Source organism: Heloderma suspectum, chromosome 1 (genome assembly GCF_057233095.1).
Source record: "Heloderma suspectum isolate Gila_16-S chromosome 1, 16-S_ref, whole genome shotgun sequence".
NCBI lineage: Eukaryota > Metazoa > Chordata > Lepidosauria > Squamata > Helodermatidae > Heloderma > Heloderma suspectum.
In genome coordinates, this window is record NC_139458.1 from 429,886,429 (window position 1) to 429,909,331 (window position 22,903).

The 22,903-nt window shown below is 43.1% G+C and overlaps 1 protein-coding gene across 6 annotated transcripts in view; it reads left to right on the forward strand.

The window, feature by feature from the left end:
• Nucleotides 1-2,046: 2,046 nt before the first annotated feature.
• Nucleotides 2,047-22,903, forward strand: part of PAPOLG (poly(A) polymerase gamma) — a 34,403-nt gene continuing 13,546 nt past the window's right edge. For 4 of the 6 annotated variants that reach the window (XM_084829303.1, XM_084829305.1, XM_084829304.1 and 1 more), the window contains exons 1-11: nucleotides 2,047-2,128; nucleotides 5,778-5,933; nucleotides 6,112-6,178; nucleotides 7,074-7,155; nucleotides 7,254-7,363; nucleotides 10,879-10,932; nucleotides 12,925-13,036; nucleotides 14,977-15,066; nucleotides 19,303-19,441; nucleotides 20,496-20,568; nucleotides 22,194-22,314. In XM_084829303.1, the coding sequence (XP_084685429.1) occupies nucleotides 2,097-2,128; nucleotides 5,778-5,933; nucleotides 6,112-6,178; nucleotides 7,074-7,155; nucleotides 7,254-7,363; nucleotides 10,879-10,932; nucleotides 12,925-13,036; nucleotides 14,977-15,066; nucleotides 19,303-19,441; nucleotides 20,496-20,568; nucleotides 22,194-22,314 (1,036 nt within the window). In that variant the 5' untranslated portion in view covers nucleotides 2,047-2,096. The remainder of the gene's footprint in view (nucleotides 2,129-5,777; nucleotides 5,934-6,111; nucleotides 6,179-7,073; nucleotides 7,156-7,253; nucleotides 7,364-10,878; nucleotides 10,933-12,924; nucleotides 13,037-14,976; nucleotides 15,067-19,302; nucleotides 19,442-20,495; nucleotides 20,569-22,193; nucleotides 22,315-22,903) is intronic. The other 2 variants (XM_084829307.1, XM_084829308.1) reach the window with 1 other exon arrangement.

Here is a 22,903-nt window from a genome sequence, read left to right on the forward strand (position 1 = left end):
TTTCTGTCTAAACATGCATAGGAGTATGCTTTTAATTTCATGTACTTCACATGAAATGAATATGAACTTGAGCACACTCCGGGAGAGAGCGGAGGACAGGAAGGCCTGGGTCAGACACGACTTAACGACTGAACAACAACAACAACTTCACATAAAACAAAATGACTTAATTTCGCATACTTCACATAAAACAAAATATTATCATCTTAATTTCGTGTTCTTCACATTAAAAAAATCATGTTAATTTCGCATACTTCACATAAAACAAAATATCTTCCTCATTTCATGTACTCCACATAAAAAATCATGTTAGTTTCATGTACTTCACATAAAACAAAATATCATCTTCCTCATTTCATGTACTTCACATAAAAAAAATCATGTTAATTTCGTGTACTTCACATAAAACAAAATATCATCTTCCTCATTTCATGTACTTCACATAAAAAATCATGTTAATTTCGTGTACTTCACATAAAACAAAATATCATCTTCCTCATTTCATGTACTTCACATAAAAAATCATGTTAGTTTCGTGTACTTCACATAAAACAAAATATCATCTTCCTAATTTCATGTACTTCACATAAAAAAATCATGTTAATTTCGTGTACTTCACATAAAACAAAATATCTCCCTAATTTCATGTACTTCACATAAAAAATCATGTTAGTTTCGTGTACTTCACATAAAACAAAATATCATCTTCCTAATTTCATGTACTTCACATAAAAAATCATGTTAGTTTCGTGTACTTCACATAAAACAAAATATCTTCCTCATTTCATGTACTTCACATAAAAAATCATGTTAGTTTCGTGTACTTCACATAAAACAAAATATCTCCCTAATTTCATGTACTTCACATAAAAAATCATGTTAGTTTCGTGTACTTCACATAAAACAAAATATCTTCCTCATTTCATGTACTTCACATCATGTTAGTTTCGTGTACTTCACATAAAACCAAATATCATCTTCCTCATTTCATGTACTCCACATAAAAAATCATGTTAGTTTCGTGTACTTCACATAAAACCAAATATCATCTTCCTCATTTCATGTACTCCACATAAAAAATCATGTTAGTTTCGTGTACTTCACATAAAACCAAATATCATCTTCCTAATTTCATGTACTTCACATAAAAAAATCATGTTAATTTCGTGTACTTCACATAAAACAAAATATCTCCCTAATTTCATGTACTTCACATAAAAAATCATGTTAGTTTCGTGTACTTCACATAAAACAAAATATCATCTTCCTAATTTCATGTACTTCACATAAAAAATCATGTTAGTTTCGTGTACTTCACATAAAACAAAATATCTTCCTCATTTCATGTACTTCACATAAAAAATCATGTTAGTTTCGTGTACTTCACATAAAACAAAATATCTCCCTAATTTCATGTACTTCACATAAAAAATCATGTTAGTTTCGTGTACTTCACATAAAACAAAATATCTTCCTCATTTCATGTACTTCACATCATGTTAGTTTCGTGTACTTCACATAAAACAAAATATCATCTTCCTCATTTCATGTACTCCACATAAAAAATCATGTTAGTTTCGTGTACTTCACATAAAACAAAATATCATCTTCCTCATTTCATGTACTCCACATAAAAAATCATGTTAGTTTCGTGTACTTCACATAAAACAAAATATCATCTTCCTCATTTCATGTACTCCACATAAAAAATCATGTTAGTTTCGTGTACTTCACATAAAACAAAATATCACCTTCCTCCTCTCGTGCTCTTCAGATAAAACAAGCGCCCCCGCCCCCTGAGGCAAAAAGGCGGGAAACGCCGTTACAAATGTCTCTGCGAGGTCGCACGCCTACCTCCCCGCGCAGAGGCTGCTGGGAAGAGCGGCCCCCGCCCCCGCATAACAACGCCCGCCCACCACGACGAGCCCAGTCAGGATGATGGTGGTGGGGCGGGAGCGCTTGAACGAGCGAGACGCTGGTCTGCCACGCTGCGTCTGCAGGGGGCGCCGCCGCCTATATAGGAGGTGGTGGGAAGAGGCGGGGCTTGACTGCAGGTCGTGCGAGCGCGTTGGAGGCGGTCGGTGCGCGCAGAGCTCATGCTGGCGCTGGCCATGAAGGAGACGTGCGGGTAAGGCGCGGGGAGAGAGGCTGGCCCCCGCAGCTCAGGTTGGGGAGTGGGGCATTGGGGCGGGGGAGAGGAAGAGGGGCTGCTCCTCCCCCCTCCCACTCTTCCCTTCCTCCTTCGCTGCCCAAAATTCCCTTGGGCTTTGTGGGGGGAGCCGCGAGCTGGCTTTAGCCGTCTGGGGGCTGAATGACCGTCTTGCAGGCAGAGCAGCAAAGAGCCTTGTGGCGCCTTACCTTGCAATCCTGTGCATATTTAGGCAGGAAGAAAGGGCCGCTATTCCCAGCGTGCCCCAGCCAGCTGGGGGTTGCAGGGTGTTTCGGGGTGTGCGGTCTAAACGCGCATGGGATTGTGCCCTTAAAGACTTCATCTCGTTTGTTATGGCATAACCGGCCTTCCCCAGCCGGGTGCTGACCAGATGTGTTGGACTACACAATTCCTAGCCAGTATGGCCATGTGTAGTCCAACACATCTGGACAGCACTCGGTGGGGAAGGGGGGTGCAAGCTCTTGGGGACCAAAGTCCTGTTCGTCAGATGTGTGAAGTGTGATCTTCAGTTTGCAGGTGTGCGTGTGCACGTGTATATACATGTATGCACGCGTGCGCACACGCGTATGTGTATATATGTCTCTGTGTGTGCGCGCACATGGATGTGAAGGGAAAAAATGTACTTTGCATTTCATTTTCCTCTGACCTCCCTGCTCACACTTATTTTACTCTGCACCTTTATGAGTGTGTGTGTGTATACTTATGCACATACAAACACAAGCAGGTACACACACCTGGCAAATGTTGGTAACACTTTATGTGCCTGATGACGTGGATTCTAGTCTGCAAAAGCTTATGCCATAATAAATGTGTTAGTCTTTACAGTGCTGCACGGCTGTGGGTTTTGGATAGAGTTTGGATATTCCCAGTGCTGTGTTAACTGGAGAGAAGTAGTTGCACTAGTTCTCTCTGGGGGGTCGGTATTTTGGGGGTGGGAGAGGGAGCAATGGTGGAGTTTACTTGTCTGCACCCGTCCCTGTGTTTCATGCGGGTAGCTTGGGGTTGTGTCGCTATGTTTGCACTCTGCAATAGATGGTGACTGTGGGTCCATCCAGATGAACCTTTTATTGAGCAATCGCTCTGCCTCGTTCATGGAATTTGTGGGTGGGGAGAGAGATGTTTCTAGCCAAAATTTTCAAATGTAACCCTTATGTTTTCTCACCATTTCTTCCATCTGTTTTTCTTACCGCAAAAAATCCATTAAGGAAGGAAAGATAGAATAGTTGCACAATATGTTTTGACTGGTCATGCTAGGAGCATCCATCTCGAAGCACCCTATGTACCCCCTTCCCCCAGTCATTTACTTTTTAAAAAACCGCCCTAAAGCAAAAACAAAGAGGCACCCTAAAGAACTAAGACACTTATTTTGGCATAACCTCATGAAGTGGACAGTGTTCACAAAAGCTTGTGCCAAAATAAATTTGTTAGTATTTAAGGTGCCACAAGACTCTTTGGTGTGTTTGCTGCAACAAACTAACATGGCTACCACTTTCTTACTTTGGAGCCAGTATACTTCTGAATACCAGATGCTGGGGGACATGAATGGAAGGGTGCTGTTGTACTCATGTCCATGGGAAACCCACAAGAAGGACATCTGGTTTGCCATTTAGGGAACAAAATCGTGGATTGGACAGGTCTTTGGTCTGATTCTTCATGGCTCTCCATCATGGCTCTTCTTATGTTGTAACCCCGAGTTCACTCCATTCCATGTTAATGTTGGAATAACCTACTTACATGTGGGTCTTTGGAGGGCAGGCCAGGAGGAAGCTGTTAATAATGGGAAAGAGAAATAGCACCAAAGGGGAGAGATTACACATCTGTTTCCCCTCTAAAGTCTTCCCCATTACAAATAAGTGGGGGGGGTATATGTGTATGTATGTATGTGTATGTATATATATATGAGGGTGGGATGAGCTCCCATGAAAAATAGTTGCGCTGTCTCCATGTACCTTAACCCCTTCTGTTTTTGCGTGCACATCCCTTTCTGAAAAGGGACTCTGGGAATTCATTCTGGAACCTGCTTGTGCTATTTTCTGCTGCTCTCTGTGTCAGTCTTGCTTTCAGCTTCCTGTCTTGACAAGCATCCTACTTGAGAGCAACTATAGCTTAAGGGTAAATTAGCACCTGCTTTGCATGCAGAAGTTCTCAGGTTCAATCCTTGGCATTGTTTAAAAAGGTTTGGGTGGGAGATGATGGGGAAGACCCTTCTCTGCTTGAGAGCTACTGCTAGTCAGCATTGCCAATACTGAGTTAAATGAACAAATAGTCTGATCTCTTGCAACAGCTACCTATGTTCCTGTTTCCATAAATCAAAATATTTCTGCAATCTGCCCTGGTCTTGGTGTGTATTCTAGATTTTTGGGTGATTTACTATTATTATTATTATTTTATTATATTTCTATACCTCCCCATAGCCAAAGCTCTCTGGGCGATTTGTAGAAGTTAACACATTAAATAGAATATTAAAAGTTTAAAAGCCATTTACATAAAAGCACACAGACAATATACACAGACAACATAGAACTAAAAGCTATTTATTTTATTGCGTTTACGGTAGATCAGCAAGAGTTTCTGACACCTTATTGTTTAGCAACAAGTTAAAGACTTGGTTAGAAAAGTTGGGCCACTCTGAAATTAAGATGGCTTGAGGGAAAGCTAGGAATAGAATTTTGTTTGAATGGATTGTGAGCTCTCTTATGGTACTGAAAACAAATTCCTGAGCTGAGCATGTGTCAGAAGCATCAGCCCAATTTGCATGCAACAGTAACATGGGGTTGTTTTTTTAAAAAAAACAAACAGGGTTACCTCATAAGGCTCGATTGCTCCCACTTGTTCCTTCCTGCCAGCGAGGCAGCTAAACAACCAAGGCACACTCCATCTCAGGGTTGTTTAGAATGTCCCTGGGTTTAGTATGACATCTGAACCTGGAACTCTGGCTTGTTTTCCCCCCAGCAAGCCAGAGTTGGAGGTTTCCATCAATCATATGCCACTTTTTTCTTTTTCTGCTACATTCTGAATTTCTCTGCAGTCCTGGAATGTTGTTTTTATTTGTACTTTTTATTAAATCATTTTTGGTTTTTAGTTACAACACAATTCTTATCAGGCTACACCAATAACAATTGCACACAAAAACAGAGGGAAGGGTATGGATAGGAGTTGTGGGTGGGGTAAAAAAGAATATCAACATTACGCTTGGAGATGATTTCTCATTTGGTAGAGGGATGCACAAATGGATCTTTAAATATATGTCCATACACTGAAGTCTGATTCCTGGAATACTGTTAAAAAGAGAGGCACTTCTAAAATTTCAACTAGTAGCTTACATTGGTGAAACGATGCTTCGTATTTCCCTATAAGAAACTGCTCTGGAACTATAGAAGCCTGAATTGGTATTACTAAAAATCCTAGTGTTTATTACAATAGAAAAGTACTTCATAAAGTCGCTTTTCCCATAGAATGGTACTTCAGATATAAAGCTAGCCCCACTAATAGCTTCTATTTTAATAAATGTGGATTTTAAGGCTGGTAAGTGGCTTTCTTGATATGTAGCTAGGGAGGGGAGAAACAAAATCTCCTTGCCCATGTTTAATGTGACTTTCCTGTATAGACATTATTTGGAGAACCAGCCGCAAAGGCACTACGGGATCACTTCTCCAATTAGCTTGGCACCTCCAAGGGAAATAGATTACATCTACACACAGAAGCTGATTGAAGCCATGAAGCCTTTTGGTGTATTTGAAGATGAGGAAGAGCTGAATTGCAGGTAAGAGTGAACATGTGTACTACAGCTCAGTCAAAACAAACTTCTAATTGCTAAGGTTGTGATAGTGATGTTCAAATCAGTGGAATTACCATGGAATCAACAGCTTGAATCCACCACAACTCATATTTTTAGCTGTGGTTCGCCTAAGTCTTGTGTTAAAAAAATTTCCCTATTACAGGATAATAGTTCTCAGTAAGCTAAGCACCTTGGTCAAAGAGTGGATTGCAGAAGTTGGAGAAAATAAGGTAAGAGTTTGTCAAAGCCCTCCTTCTTAAATCTGTCTACTTATCTTGCCTTTCATAGCTAGAATTCTCTAGTTCTGGCTGTGGGTTTCTAACTGTTCTTTAATGGGTGGGCGATCGACTGTTGTCATGAATCGGGTTTCCTGAATTGTAGCAGATTGGGATACACAAGTGCTGTGTTCATAGAACCCTTCCCTGCCTGCCCCTCTTTCTCCCCGACCCCCAAATTTCATAGGCGACTGGAATGGTTTTCAGAACCTCATGGCCAGCAGCAATAGTGGCACTTGACCGATTGTGGCATGAACAATTCTAGGCAATGAGCTTAAATGAGTTCTATAACTGCACACAACTGGAAGTTGGTTCAGAGTCTAGCACTGATGCTGCTTGGAACGAAATGGCTTTGGCTTTTGTAGCTGCTCTTAAATTCACACTCATTGGTTGGGTCAAAAGTCTGATGATAACTACCTTTTCCCAAAAGAGATTTCCTTTCTAGAGGACGCATGTTTTATATTTCCTGTCTGCTGAGGCGCTCAAGGTGGTTCACAGTAGAGGATAAAATGAGTTACAATTTAATAGGCCGGCTACAAAAGGGTAAAAGCACAGGGAGGGAAGGAGAAATAAGCAAATTCAAAGTACCATGGCTATTGTATAGGACAGTCAAAGGGTGGTTGGTCCTAGCCGGGAGCCTCAAATCCTAGCAGCAGTAGAAATACTAATGCTCATGCAGCACAGGAGCTTGGATCTTGTGCAACACTCTGTACAGACCTTAGAATTGTGGAAGTTCTGTTGTACCTGCATGTTCAACATTCAGGCATATCTGAGACAACAACTGTCTTCTCTGGAAACGCATGTTGGCTTACATTTTCAAGTTGAACGATGTTTTTCAAATTTACTTCAGAACATCCCATCTTCAGTATCATCAAGTTCTGGTGGCAAAATATTCACGTTTGGTTCCTATCGGCTTGGAGTCCATACAAAAGGTATCGCTCTCGTAACCGTTCTTGACTCATGAAATGGCTAATCTTTGGCTGCTAATAGCTGTTTATTGTATGGCCCTTTTTTCTTTCTTTTTTCGTAGGTGCTGACATTGATGCTCTCTGTGTTGCCCCTAGACATGTGGAAAGATCAGACTTCTTCCAGTCATTCTTTGAAAAACTAAAGCTCCAAGATGGCATCAGAAATTTAAGAGTAAGCCTCTTGCCTTGCTTGGACCTGCTCATGTGTGTATGTGGCTCCTATTTACTCATTGGCAGCTCAGTGTGTGAGCTCTCCGTTGGAAAGCACTGTATTTGAAGTGATATTGGGTGATATGAAATGTAGAAATTGAACTGGTATATTGGTCCATCTAGCTTAATGCAACACTTTGACCTGGTTTGCATGATCAACCCTCAAATAACTCATGGCCTGTTGTGTTATTTAAGGATTGTTTCCCCCTCCAACAAGCCACGCTGCTTGGGTTCCGATAATACGACAAGCCACATCCGGGTGGATAATTAGGTAAGTGGCGCTCAGCACACGCCAGAGCTTAAACAAGCTACTATGGCTTGTTTAAGCCACAGTGATGGTACAAATGGGGCCTCTGTGATCTTGGCTGCTTTCCCCAGTTTCCAAGAACTGGAAATAACAGCAGATGGTGCAGCGCGAGCTTCCATTCTTCATGTTTTGCCATCTATTCCATCAGCCTTCTTTAACCCGGCATTCCCCAGGTATGTTGGAATGCAACTGTCATAATCTCCCCAGCTAGACTGGCTGACGAATTCTGCGAACTGTAATCCAACATATCTGGAAGGTTGCACTACATCTTGAGCGAAAAGTTCCCTAGGACAGAAGTATAATGGGTAACTGAGGGGAAAAGCATTGCTCAGTTGTTGAGCACTTCTATTGAATGTTTGGTGGTCCATGGTGTTTCTAGTTAAAGGATTTCAAAGAGCCAGTCAAAGTGGACTGTTCCGGGCTAGATGGGCCAAGAGAGTAAACTGGTATAAAGCAACTTCGCATATATCTTAGGGCACTGGGATACAGGATACATGAGAGAATAGCATCACTGGTTATCCAAAGGTTGACTTCTGGGAGGTTGTTGGTGCTGTTGATCTCCATTTTCATTTAACAAGAGCAAATTTGCTATTTCAGGTCATTGTGTACTAATGTAGTTCCATTTTTTAAAAAGCTATCTTCATGGGGAGTCAATGCATGAATACATTAGCTGACTACTGGCAAAGCCACAGAACTACCACTTGCAACTATTAGTAATATGAAGAAAGATAGAGCAATTAAATTTGATGGACATGGGGTTTGAAATGATGAGTTCTGGATACTAGATTCCTGGAGTCCACCCTCCTCTGATTGTGCTCTAGAGCCCAGGCCCAATCTTAATCAGATCTGTTCCCCCACCCTTGATGCAAGTACTCCCTATTCTCCAAAGGATCAAACTGGGAGAATGGGCATCAAAATGGCAAGTGCAGTTCATGTAAGCAAGCATAAAGTGATGTATGTTGGGGCAAAAAATCCCATCTTCAAGAATAAGCTGATGGGATCTGAGCTAGCGGTGACTGACCAAGAAAGATCTTGGGGTTGTGGTGGACAGCTTGATGAAAATGTCAACCCAGTGTGAAAAAGGCAAATTAGGTATAATTAGAAAAAGAACTGAGAATATCACTTCCAGTATCACTTCCAGTATCACACCTCCCTTCCACAAATCTGTGGTGCGACCACACTTGGAATACTGTGTAAGAGTTCTGGTCACCACACCTAAAAAAGAACATTGTAGAGTTGGAAAAGGTACAGAAAAAGGCAACTAAAATGATCAAGGGGCTGGAGCAACTCCCCTCTGGGGAGAGATTACAACATCTGGGTCTGTTTAGCGTAGAAAAGAGGCAAAGGAGAGATGATAGAAGCGTACAAAGTTATGCCTGGTGTAGGTAAAGTGGATAGGGAAACATTTTTCTCCCTTATAATACTAGGACCTAGGGTCATCGCAAGCAGCTGATTGGTGGGAGGTTCAGGGCAGCTAAAAGGAAGGACCTCTTCACACAGCACATAGTTAAACTATGGAATTCTCTTCCACAAGATGTAATGATGGCCACCAGTTTGGATCTTTTTTGAAAGGGGATTGGACGGATTCATGGAGGATCAGGCTATCAACGACTACTAGTCCTGCAATATCTGCAACCTCCAGTATCGGAGGCAGTATGCCATTTGTACACCAGTTGCTGGGGGACATGGGTGGGAGGGTGCTGTTGCACTAATTTCCTGCTTGTGGGTTTCCTATGGGCATCTGGTTGGCCAGTGTGTGAATGAAATGCTGGACTACATGGACCCTTGGTCTGATCCAGTACAGCTCTTTTTATATTATGTTCCCTTTCTCTAACCTGCTAGTTTAGTAGAGAGGATCCATGCTGGGTACTGGGGTTTACCTCTCAGCATCTATGGTTGCTGGCATGAACATACGTTACAGCAGCCTTCCTCAAATTAGTGCCCTCAGGTGTGTTGGACTACAACCCCCATCATCCCCAGCTAGCATGGTCATGTTGGCTGGGGATAATGGGGCTTGTAGGCAGATGCATCTAGAGGGCACCAGGTTGGGGAATGCTGTGTTATCGCCTCTGTAGCTCCTGGGAGTCATGGCAATTCCATGGTTCCTCAAATCTACATTGGCGGCTGCAATTCTTGCAGCAGTATCTATAGATGCTGGGAGCCATAGAAAGTACATTTCCCATGGTTCCCAACTGTACTGGATGGTGCTGTACATGCTTGTGGCAGCATCTAGGGCAGCCTTCTCCCAACCTGTTGCCCTCCAGATGTTTTGGACTACAACTCCCAACATTCTTGGACATTTGCCATGCTGGCTGAGGCTGATGGCAGTGGAGGTCCAAAACATCTGGAGGGCACCAGGTTGGGAGAAGGCTGATCTAGGTCTAACAGAACATAACCACCGTGGCTACAATGAGCTCTCTCCAATGCCACTTTGAGCCGGGAGTGTGCTGGTGTGCCAAGATGGCAGCCTGATCTGAGCTCTAAACTGGTTTTGGTGTGTAGATCATTCTACCAAGCATCTGGAGGAGGGATGGGGAACCTCCAGCCCATGGAGCAGATACATGGGTGGTCCCCATCCAGCCTGTCAGCATCCCCCCCAGGCCCTGCTCCTGCTTAGGCAGACTGAAATCTCTGATCAGCAACCTCTGAACAGCAGCTGGTGCCATTGCAGGCTTTTTAAAAGACTAATTTCAGGGGGGGGGGCATTTTCAGGAGGGTGTACATGTTATGCTGTGGTCTATGAGCATTTAAATGGGGTATGGGAAATCAACATGTCAGGAGCTTCATGCCAGTGGTGGGGTGCCCCCTCCTACTACTGGCACGTGCCCCCTAATGTTCTTTCCTGGAGCCACTTCACCCCTTGGGCTGCAAAAGGTTCTCCACCCCTGATCTGGAAGATATCCAGCAATGTAAAATGGTTCCACCAATTTATTTCTGGTCTTTTGGGAGGTCTGTTTATCATGAATAAAATCGTTTTAAGTTTAAACATGAATAGAAGTTAAGCCTTGGGTTATACTGGCATGTATAAAGATTGCTTTCTTGGAGAAATAGCGACATCTGAGCCCTGAATTTCTTCATGAGGAAATAGCCACATCCTAGATCATAATGTTACATATGTACATTCTGAAAGCAATCAGATGAAGGGGGAAAAAATTCTCTCAATCTTCCAGGCAGTAGAAGATGCGTATGTACCAGTAATCAAGTTTGAATTTGATGATATTGAGGTAAATATATCTGTTCTTCCATTTTCTTTTTCTGTGTAGTGTGAGTTTGTGCTTGAGGTGGTATTGAGGCCAAACTAGACTATATATGAACTGTGTGGTTGCATTTCATGTCATATATATATGTGGCCAAAGGATAGCATATGGCAATTGTTGCATTTCATCCCTCTCTCTCTCTCGCTCTCTCTCTCTCTCGCTCTCTCTCATGGCAATTGATGGCAGGGGAGGGGGACCAGTGGCAAGTTCTCTTCTCAGGGGAATAGCAGTTGGGGTGATTTTTGATTTTTTTTGTCTGAACCACAACATGGGGGAAGGATTAAATTTCTCCTTCCTGTGTAATGCGGTTCTAAAGCTGAACACCTCCCCCACCCCGGTGGCTGTTCTTTCTAAAAATAATAAGACGTGCTAAATGAAATTGCGCGTTTCATGTCTGATGCAGTTTCGCCCTTACATTGAAGCATTTACTTACAAATGTTCATGCAGGAATAAAACCGGTAACTTGCAATTGTTGGCAGATGTGAGCTGCATTTCTGCCGGCACTTTCCTTGTATATTGAGGAAACGTACAAGAGCAGAGCTGTGTGAATTTGGCCAGAACAGCTTGGCAGTGCAGAAGGGGGACACCCTGGTCATGGCAAGAGCTTTGCTTGAGTGTCAACGTGCATTTAGAACAGTGGGCTTCTTTATGCTATCCTTTGGCCAAACTAACACGTGTCTTCTACCAATGGTTTCTAAACCGATTTGTTCTGGTGCCATCTGTCTTAGTCCTCCTCTGTAGACTGTAAGTGTTTCCCTTCGTGAGAAGAAGCATTCCAGCTATATTGGGGCAGTGCATGCAGCCACAGTAGCATTGCAAGGTGCTCTCATGCCCCTCTCACAATCGCCAAATAGAAGTGGTGCTCATTCCAGGCTATGGAAAAGTTGTGTTGCCATCGAAATTAGGTGCAACCACTTGCCCACCACTTTAGAGCCAGATGCTACTTTCCCTGGGCTGGGAAGACCAGTGGTTAATCGTAACATTGAACAAATTGACTGTGACCTAGTGTAGAAGAATTCCGTGCTTTTAAATTAGAGTGCTGGATCCACTGCCATATTATCTGAAATGTTAACACTTTGTCCTGTGGCCCAATTTGGAGTGCTATGCTGGCACAGCTGGGTGGGATAGATATCCAGATTGCAGAGTAGGAGTGAGCAAAAAGTAGGTTGAGTTTAGGGAAGCCTGAGGGATTGATCTTCGTGAATTATCATATGAACTGACTTGATCCACGCATCCCAGATTAATGTGCTGATTGGAACTTAACCCGTCCATTAGCTTTTGCATTTCCCAAATGTTCCGACATAGGGCATCTAGAAATACATGCCTAATACAAATTGTGGTACAGATTTTTTTTTCTTAAATCACAGAAATGGTATAGAATAGGATGTGAGTAAATGTTTGCAAAAGTGATAGACTAGGAATAGAAATAGATGGATACATCCATCCCTAGTCCAGATCTACTGGTAGTTCTCTGGCTGATTTGCAGTAGAGTAGCAGGGCTTTCTGACTTCCCGTTTAAAGATAACCACAAAAGGCCTTTTGTCTTCTAAATTAGGACATTTGGATGATTCATCTATAGTAACTCAGACATCAAGTTTGTGCTTGTACGTGGCTCATGAGGCGCAGTTCGCTCCACCTTCTGTGTCACCATTTTGCATGTGGCTCCAGTTAGTGACTCTTGGGGTTCTAGTGAAAAGAGAAGTGAATCCTGTAAGCCTGAAGTCTGCCCATACCTGGTGTGGTGAACATCAACAGCCACAGTTAGTAGTAGTGGTGTGTTTCAAACGGTGTAGCCTTTTATATGGCACTGAAAGGTGCAGAAGAAGTCTGTGGAACATCGTGAAGGCATTTCTTTCACCTTAGAGCAGATTACATAGGCCAAGCCAGCATACCTGATGATTGGCTAGCTGTTAACAAGGGTCACTGTCAAGACACTATTTTAATTTCTTACCTCTTTAGATTGATCTTGTGTTTGCAAGGCTGACACTGACAACCATTTCTGACAACCTGGATCTTCGGGATGACTCACATCTGAGAAGCCTCGATATAAGATGTATTCGGAGCTTAAATGGTAACCTCTTATCTTTCCAAAAGCCTGGGAATCCCCGCTGAACATTCTTGCACGTGTTCTTGGAGATTAGATGTGCACTACTAGATAATACACAGTGGTTAATGGTTAAAGCACATGGTCTCTTATGGTTGCATGAATCTCTGGCTTCTAAAACTTAGGGTGCTTCTAGACGAGGCTCTTATCCTGCAGTCGCCCTGCCTCATTCACGGAAGTGTATGCGTTGTCTTCATCTTGTAACCCTCCCGTTTTCCCACCACTGCTTCCTTTCCGCAAAAAAAGTCTGCTAAGGAGGAAAAGATGGAATAGTTCTTGATGTCTTTTGGTAGTCCAGAGTACCTTCTGTCTGAAAGCACCCATATTCTACACTATGCTAGGTAATCTGATATAGTGGTGTAAATGCTAGCTTGCATCAATGTAGCATTTTTCAAGCGACTAGAATCCTGTAAAAAAGGATTATTCAATAGTGCAGACAAGGGCTGGGAGATAAGTGAAAGCCAGTTCAACTCATGAGCCAAATTCAACATACAGGAGATGCCCATGAGGCCACTGGGCATATTTTTCAACCTCAAACATTAATATTGGAAAAACTAAAAATCATTCCTACAGTTCTTAGTTCTTAAAACATATTTAGTATTAATAGGATGGCAAAATACTTTATTTAAAGCACTTATTCTCCACCCTTCACCTGGAAAGGCACCTGGAACTTACTGATCAATAAAAACAAGACAGCCCCTTCTTTCAGGCTTACAATCTAAAGACACAGCACAGAAGGAAAAAGTATGGGGAGGGGAAGGGAAAATAAGCAAACTTGGGCACCAGTTCTTAATGTTACACGATTCTTGTAACAACCAGCTGTAATGCAACTGTAAGTTCTTGGTCATCTTATCATGACCAGCTGGTATGGAAACCAGTTCAAAGAGAGGAGCCAAAAATTGCTGGACTCAGCTGAGCTGTTGGCTTCCTTATATTAGTGTCTGAAGAGTAAATTCCCTGGCCAGGATCCAAAGAGGAGTGTTAAGTGTACTAGATAGGGGATTTTTGACTTTGAATAGCAGGTCCATGTGCCATAATATTTTTTTATTCTGCTTTTTCCTCCAAGTTGTTTAGGACTGAGCACATAGTGTCCCCACCTCTCCCCACAATTTTATCCTCACTGTGAAGTTGGTTGGGCACAGAGATTTACCAGCCCGTGATCACTCAGCTTCACACCTGAGGTCACCCTGCTCAAAAGTCGAACAATGTATCAAACTGCTTTAGGGATGTCTGCAATTTCAAAAGCAGGTTGCCATGCAGAAGCTTGAGTTCATGGTTCCCTTGGCAAGGAGAAATAGCAGTGTGGTTCTTTGAATTTCTGCCATAGCAGGGAAGGCAAATTAAGCAATAAAAAGAGAAATAATTCTGAAAGGGTGCCTATATCTTATTTGAGCCCAACACATTTTGGAAAAATGGTTCCTTCTGAGTCTTCCTGATTCTGACTCATAGGAGGCTGCCTTACATTGTGTCAGCCCATCTAGTCCAGTATTGTTGACGCTGACTGGCAGCGGCTCCCCGGGGTTTCAGGCAGGATTCTTTCCTCACCTTACCTGGAAATACCGGGGATTGAACCTGGGACCTTCTGCATACAAAGCATGTGCTCTACCACCGAGCTACAGCTCCTCTTCTTAACTCAAAAGTTAAGATGCCAGTATCTAGAATAGCCTCTGAAGAAAGAAAAATTATTCCAAAATGTTTTTTTTCTGTTCCTTTAGTATGGGCCAGGTAAGTCTAGTATTTCCACTTTAGGCTGTCAGTTCAAGCCATGTTTTGCAGGATGACTTATTCAAGTGAAATTAAAAGCTTATTCTATACCTCGTCTGCCTTTGTGTTACCAATCTTGCTGCCTCTCGGTAGCCTGATGCCTTTGCCTTGTTTTAACATGAAGGCTTAACATTTGCCGGCAGGTTGCAGAGTCACTGATGAAATACTTCATTTAGTACCAAACAAGGAGAACTTCAGGCTGACGCTCAGAGCAATTAAACTGTGGGCAAAACGTAAGTACTTAATACATCAAATTTTGCACTATCAGCTTCTAAGCTTAATAGTCCTTGAAACGACTCTTTAGGCTAAGCCAAGTGAGCTTGTCGTATATGCATGTTGCCTCAGAATCTGCATAATGGCGATTATGCTGCAGAGGCAGGGGATTTTTCTTTAAACAAGTCTGTATGCTGTCTAATAGTTACAGAGAAATGCCAATCAAAAGCCACTGTGTACCTATTCCGTCTTTTTCTCCTTAGGAGATTTTTTTTTCTAGCGAGAAAGAAGATGGAAGAAGTGGTGGGAAAACATGGGAGGGTTACGAATGGAAGACAACACTATCTGGACATTCCTGTAAAATTACGCAAATGAGACATGATGATTTCAGGATCAAAGTCTCATCTGGAAGCACTCTGGGATCCAGTGGCCAGGCAATGGGGCTTTGCTATTTACCATGTGCGCTTCTTGGCCCCTTCCTGATCCAAGTTGTGTAAGAATCCAATCCTTTGTAGAGACAGGGTTGCTAAAATCCCACTCCAGTAGCTGCTGTCACCTAAAAAACTGGTCCTAGCAACTGGCGCTGAGATTCATGCAGAGGTCAAGAAGCAGGTTTCCAGTTAGGTTTTCTAGAAGCCATTATCGCTCTTAAATGTCTACCCCTGATGTAGGGACCTAGGCTTTCCCTGTAAATAGCGGTTCTATTAATGTATATCTTCAAAACTCCCAATCATCTGGCAGATTACAAAGTTATTAAAGTATTAGTCAAATATGGATAGGTCTGCAAAGGCTAATGGCAGTAGTAGCTAAATGTAATCTAAAGGGACCAAGGCTTCTGAAAATCAGAGGCTGGGGACACACAAAATGATACTCATGTGCTATGCTTCACTGACAGCAGCAATGTGAAGGAGGCTGACTGTCATCTTGTATGACTATCCTAATGGCACTGCAAGTAACTCATGACTGTACAGATTCTAGGGGGTAACTGTGTTAGCCTGTTGTCAGTGGCACAGCTAGGTAATTTTAGTTGTTGTTGTTCAGTCGTTAAGCCATTTCCGACTCTTCATGACCCCATGGACCATAGCATGCCAGGCCTTCCTGTCCTCCGCTCTCTCCCGGAGTGTGCTCAAGTTCATAGGTAATTTTAGACCCTGCATTTAATGGTCTTATTGGGGCCCTTTAGATGGCTGTGTGTACTGCTTCAGTTGGGAAGCACACAACTAACATTTATCTCACCCTCCCCACGCCACCATTGTCTCCTCTTCCCCCCACTGCTTTGCAACTGCTTCTCCATACCTGATACTCTGGAACAACAACAAAACTGTTTGCCAGCCCATATACTCTGACCTTGTGCAATTTTGCACTTTAAACACACTTAAATCATAGCATCATCATGACTACAGAAATAAAATTGAGTTTGCTTTTGTACATGCTGTTCTCTGAGTGGTCATTCCCCCCCTCCCCCTGCAAATCTGTGGAGCCCTAGACTTTGTTCCCCAGGTCCAGCCCTTACCTGTTGTAGCTAGAGATGTAAAATTTCTGGAAATTTTGAAGCTATGGGAAAAAGCAGTTTCCCCCCTTTTTGGGGGGGGTGTGTGTGGAAATTTGGGGGAAAATGGAAAAATAAGCAATACTTATTTTTTTAGCACTTTTTACAGATGTAAAATCACTTTGTTGCTTTAGGACAGCCTTCCCCAACCTGGTGTCCTCCAGATATTTGGTCTTTAGCTCCTATCAGCCTCAGGCAGGATGGCCAGTGGTCAGGAATGCTGGCCGTTGTAATCCAAAACATCTGTAGGGCACCAGGTTGAGGAAAGCTACTTTAGGAATGTGAAGCAGCCTTTATGTTCCTGAACTTATATTATGTATAACTTGGTTTGCTCCTAAAATTAGCATTATATTTGAAAACTTTAAAAAGTGAACTGAGTAAATTTTTAATTATTGTCTGAAGAAACTATACTTTTAAAATGTAATATACCAGATTAATTTTATGAGCAAACCAAGTTATACATAACATATTTTAGGTTCCTAGGTTATGTCTCACCAGAGAGAACTTCAGCAAGTAGTCCCTGAAACATTCAGATGTCCCTGAAACATCTGAATCATCCTAGAAGCCAGAAGAAGCAGAAAGAACTGAAGGCAGAGGACGACAAGTCCAGAAACACAGGACTCTGTAGAACAAAACCCAAACTGTCAAGAATGTACATTTTCTTCCATATTATGATATGGTGACTCTATTCACATGTTGGGAAACTGAGCCTGAGTTGGAGCATCCCAAAATGTTTATCAGTAAATGATACACTGGATCAATTTTAATAAGAAATGGAAGAAATAAAGTATGCTGAGAACCTTACAGAGAGCATTAAAAACATTTTCCCCCATGCCTTCATTATTTCCAGATATTTTACAATTCTATCTATAAAAGTTATCTTATTACATAGTTTGTGGAACTCATTTGTGGGAGTAAAGGCTTGGTTACAATATATAAACACCTTTTCCCAGTTGTGGGCCTATGTGTTTTACCATTTTAACACTTAAGTGGAACAGAGTACCAAGTATCTGAATTGCCTGTCTTAGAAGTATACTGTCTTAAAACCCATTGTGTTTAATATCCCATTCTAGCTACATTATCTAAACTAAGTTCAAACTAGGTTGCCGGCCGCCTACTGCCACATGGCAGGTACACTTTCTCAGCTGCCAAAAGTTCAGCCATCATGACAATTGGTAGAATGCAATAATATGGTCAGACTTCAAAGAAACTACTGCATGTTTGGGGGAAATATGGCTTAAGCGCTGCTGTACTACAAAATCCCCTACCTACTGTAAGAATGTGTGCAGTTAAATACATGTGAAGAGCTAGGCAGAAATTAACAAGCTGCACAATTTAGTTTATTTGAGTTCTTTGGGAGTCCTGTGCCATGCCAAAGCTGCCACCCCAAGCTGGCCTGTCAAACGTGTGTCGCGGCTGCTCCTCTGTTCTCCTTACACTGACGTCAGGCAGATCAGCAGAGTGGAGCCTGCATTCATGTTTGCCTTGTGCGTGTTTCTGTTGCACACCTTCAGACATTGCACTGGCTGGATTAGAAGAGAAAAGTAACTTGGATATAGTGTGCTGATACAGAAGAGTTCCCCTCTACTCACCTCTGGTTAGGCCTCATCTGGAGTACTGTGTCCAGTTCTGGGCGCCACACTTTAAGAAGGATGCAGTCAAACAAGAGGGTTCAGAGGAGGGCAACAAAGTTGATCAGGAGACTGGAAACAAAGCCCTCTGAGGAGAGACTGAAAGAAATGGTCATGTTTAGCCTTGAGAAGAGAAGACTGGGGGCCGATACGATAGCGCTCTTCAAGTCCTTGAAAGGTTGTCCCAGAGAGGAAGGCCAGGATCTCTTCTGCAGTCTGGGATGATCGAGGACACGGAAGAATGGGCTCAAGTTGCAGGAAGCCAGATTCTGGCTGAACATCAGGAAAAACTTCCTGACTGTTAGAGCAATACGATAATGGAACCAATTCCCTAGGGAGGTGGTGGGCTCTCCCACACTGGAGGCATTCAGGATGAGGCTGGACAGCCATCAGTGATGCTTTGACTTGGATTCCTGCATTGAGCAGGGGATTGGACTTGATGGTCTTATAGGCCGCTTCCAATTCTAGGATTCTTTGAAGAGGAATATGTGCCACAAGGGGGAGCCATTTCAACAGCAAAACATCTGTCTGAATCCAAGCCTGGATTAAATACCAATTGTTGCAGTAGCTCTGAAGCTATGCAGTAGTTCTAGATAGTCTGAGCTTCTAGTTCAGATTCAAATTTGTGTTTGTGGGGTCTCATAAGTGTTAAACTGTATGTGATCTGGAAGACCTGTGACTGAATTTCTTGATGCTTCTGTTTAATTACAAGCAGCTCCAAGGATAGGGACATCATAATTGGGGTACTGTGGCTGGGCGAGGTTTTTAAACCTGTCTACCCCTGTTCACTGTGTTCCTGTTCTAAGTCTGCTGAAACCTGCTATTTTTCCACTGGGTAAAACATTCAGAAGCTATGTCCCTGGGTGGGTGCTTCTAACTTAGAAGTAAAAGCAGTTGAAAAGTTTATGTCAGATTCCCTGCATCTCGCGTAATTTGGCCTTCAATTTGTTTAAAGGAGAAATTAATGTGTGATGCCAAAAGTGTGATTTCTCAAACTTCCTTGCTTTGGGGAGGGGGAAGAAAGTGAGTTAACCTGAAATAATGAGGAAATCTGAATGACAAATATCTACCTTTAGGACGTGGAATTTATTCTAATATGCTGGGATTTCTTGGTGGTGTTTCTTGGGCCATGCTGGTGGCAAGAACATGTCAGCTGTATCCAAATGCTTTGGCATCAACACTAATTCATAAATTCTTCCTGATCTTTTCAAAGTGGTAAGTATCTGATCATAAACCAGACTATAATGTGGGCAGAACGGAGATTAGATCTCAGGCCAGAACATTACCACTGAATTATGACCAGCAAGGAAAGTGACCAAGAAATTGTGCGTTTCACAATGCAACACCCTTGGTATTCATCCCAGAGAATTGAAGCCTGGCTGAGATAAATGTCCCTTTTTGCTGTTACCCAGATTGGTTCTCTAAAGATGTTTGCCTGGCCTAGAATGCCTGTTGCTGCTGCTTTGAAGGTTTTTTTTAGTTAGTGTGTGTTTGTGTTTAAATTCTGTATGCGTGCGTCTTTAGATACTTGATTGTTAATATTGTACAGTCATGGAGACTCAAGGTCTAATGCCTTTAGGCAGAGATAACATTATAAAGAAAATGAAACAAGTGTGCTGTTCTGTTCTACATGAACACCTCCCTAAAAGACACCCCCCCCCCCATTGCCTTTCCCTTTATCCTAACGGGGATAGGGAGGGCTGATGAGGAAGGCTTTGTGACTGAGTACTAAATTGAGGGTGTATTTGGCTGTTAACCTTTCCACTCCTCCATATTATCTCTGGGAAGCGATCAGGAGCAGGCCTCAGGCTCATACATTTCATGAACCTACTCCACAGAAGATGAAACCCATTTGCATTTATGCTTGTGCACAATTTACTCTTAATTTGCACAGTGTGACTTATTGGTATAATTCAGCTTTCCCCAACCTGGTGCATTCCAGATGTCTTGGACACATAGCTATGCTGGCTGGGAATAATGGGTGTTGTAGTCCAACATATGTGGAAGGCACCAGGCTGGGGAAAGCTTGCATAGTTTGTATTTCCATGGTGTAGAATAGTACCACTCCTACATATGTCTCTTTACACTTTGTCAGATTTCCTGCGTATGTGGTGATGCAGGCATTGTGTGCAGATATGAATAATGGAATGTACACTCCTAGACTGTAGTAGACAACACATTTCTGGGGGCGGGGGGAATAGGAGGCGTGCCTGTGGGCTATATTATCTCCATGTCTATTGTAGGCTGTTGTCACTGGTTTCTTTTGCAGGGAATGGCCCAATCCTGTCTTGTTGAAGCAACCTGAAGAGAGCAGTCTCAACTTGCCAGTCTGGGACCCCAGGGTTTGTAGAGCACATGGCTTTGAAAAAATCCTGCATTCGCAGTAGCAGTAGCTCTCTGAGGGCTGCTGCTTTCACTGAAGGAGGAGACAAGAGCAGTCTTGGCCCATCCTGGTCTTGAGTCCCCATGCCTCTCCTTCTTTCACAAGAGCTGCAGTACCTCTGTTGAACTGGCCACCTGCCCAAGACGCTCGTGTGCCTTTGAGTTCTGTGGCACAAAATGCATTGGTTTCGCCCAGGAGCACAGTTATAGTGGGGGCAACATTTTTGACTACCTATAAGGTAGAGTTCCCTTGCCTTGATTAAACAGGGGGCAGCTTAGAGGACAGTACAGAGTTCATACACAATGTACCCTCTTCAGTTTTATTGTTACTTTGCTGCCGTGATCTCTGTGTTTTCTCACTGTTCTGGATTTTTTAAATATTTTGAGTAATAGTTGCTTTGGGCACCTTTGTTTGGAAGGCGAAAGTAGGATATAAATTCCACAGCAAATGGGGAAGCTTCTCCTGCATCGTGTAGGAAGTACTTAACATTACTTGGTATTCCTATATCATAAGAACATAAGAGCCGTGCTGGATCAGACCCAGGGTCCATCTAGTCCTGCATTCTGTTCACATAGTGGCCAAACAGCTGCCTATGAGAAACTCAAGCAGGACATGAGTGAACCTCCCTCCCACCTGTGTTCCCCAGCAACTGGTATACATAGGCATACTGCCTCTGAAACTGGAGGTAGCATATTGCCATAAGGACTAGTGGGCACTGATGGCCTTCTTGAGGAATTTGTCCAGTCCCTTTTCAAAGCCATCCAAATTAGTGGTCTTCACTACCATTGGGGAAGTGAATTCCATAGTTTAACTGTGCACTGTGTGAAAAGATACTTCCATTTATCTGTCCGGAGTCTCCCACCAGTCAGTTTCATGCGATGACCCTGGATTCTAGTCTTATGAGAGATGGAGAAAATGTCTCATGAGAACATAAGAAGTGCCATGCTGGATCAGACCCAGGGTCCATCTAGTCCAGCATTCTGTTCACACAGTGGCCAACCAGCTGTCCACCAGGAACCCACAAGCAGAACACAAGTGTAACAGCACCCTCCCGCCCATGTTCCCCAGCAACTGGTGCCCAGCAACTGGTGGTGATACTGCCTCAGGTATGGGAGGTAGTACATAGTCGTCAAGCCTAGTAGCCATTGATAGCCTTCTCCAAGAATTTGTCTAACCCCCTTTTAAAGTCATCCAGGTGGGTGGCTATCACTACTACATCTTGTGGTAGCAGATTCCATAGTATAACTATGGGCTGTGTGAAGAAATACCCTATCCAGCAGCTTCCCCAAAGGGCTCAAAGCACACTTTATGCATTGCCTTTGGTGTAAGATAACAATCTTTTCAAGGCAGGTCAGTATTATATACACACATGCACACACTCATCCTGTTACAAATTCATTCATTTATTATATTTCTATAGTGCCCCATAGCCAAAGCTCTGGGCAGTTCACGAATGGGAGTGGGCTCTCGAGGCTGAGTGTGGCTTGCCTAAGCCCAGCCTGTGAGTTCATAGCTGAGGCGGGATTTGAAAATGGAGACTGTTTCCAGTTCATACTCTTGAGCACAACCCTCCATATGCCACAGGTAAATCCAGCTGACCGGTATCATCTGATGCCCATCGTCACACCAGCCTATCCACAGCAGAACTCCACATATAATGTGTCTACTTCAACCCGAGCAGTAATGGTGGAAGAATTCAAATATGGTATACCATCTTGATCATCCCATATCCTCTCTTATAATTAGGAGAACGTGTTTAAAATGGCAGGGTGTGAACAGTTAACTTGCATGCTGGTAGGCCTCTGTAACAAAGGGGGTCTTTTCATGTTTTGACAGTTACTCTTTTACTTTTGTGTTCTAACTGGACACAGCTGGCATTCTTGTTCACTTCTGATCTGCCAAAACCTGGTAGGAATACATTCCCCTTAATCAGGTCATCTGTTGGCAGTTCCTGCTAACCTCTCCAAGGAATCTGGTGATGGGTTTGAGTTGCTTTCGGATAAAGCTGTGTCCGATCTTGATCTCCAGGGTCGGTGCCAAGAGTAACCATGGCCAAGCACCTTCAGACAGCCGACACCCCAGCAGGGAACCGCTGTCAAGAGCCCCCTGGAGTTGCTCCTCCTCTTCACCTTTGCAACCTGCTTGTTCACCTGTCTCACTCTGGCAACACTGGTGGTGAGAAGGAGGAGCAGTAGATGCCACTGCCTGCTTACGCACTGGCTCTCCGCCTGTCAGGCAAGCAAGTGGTAGCAGTGGTAGGAAAGAGGATGAGGAGCAATAGCAGTTGGTGACCA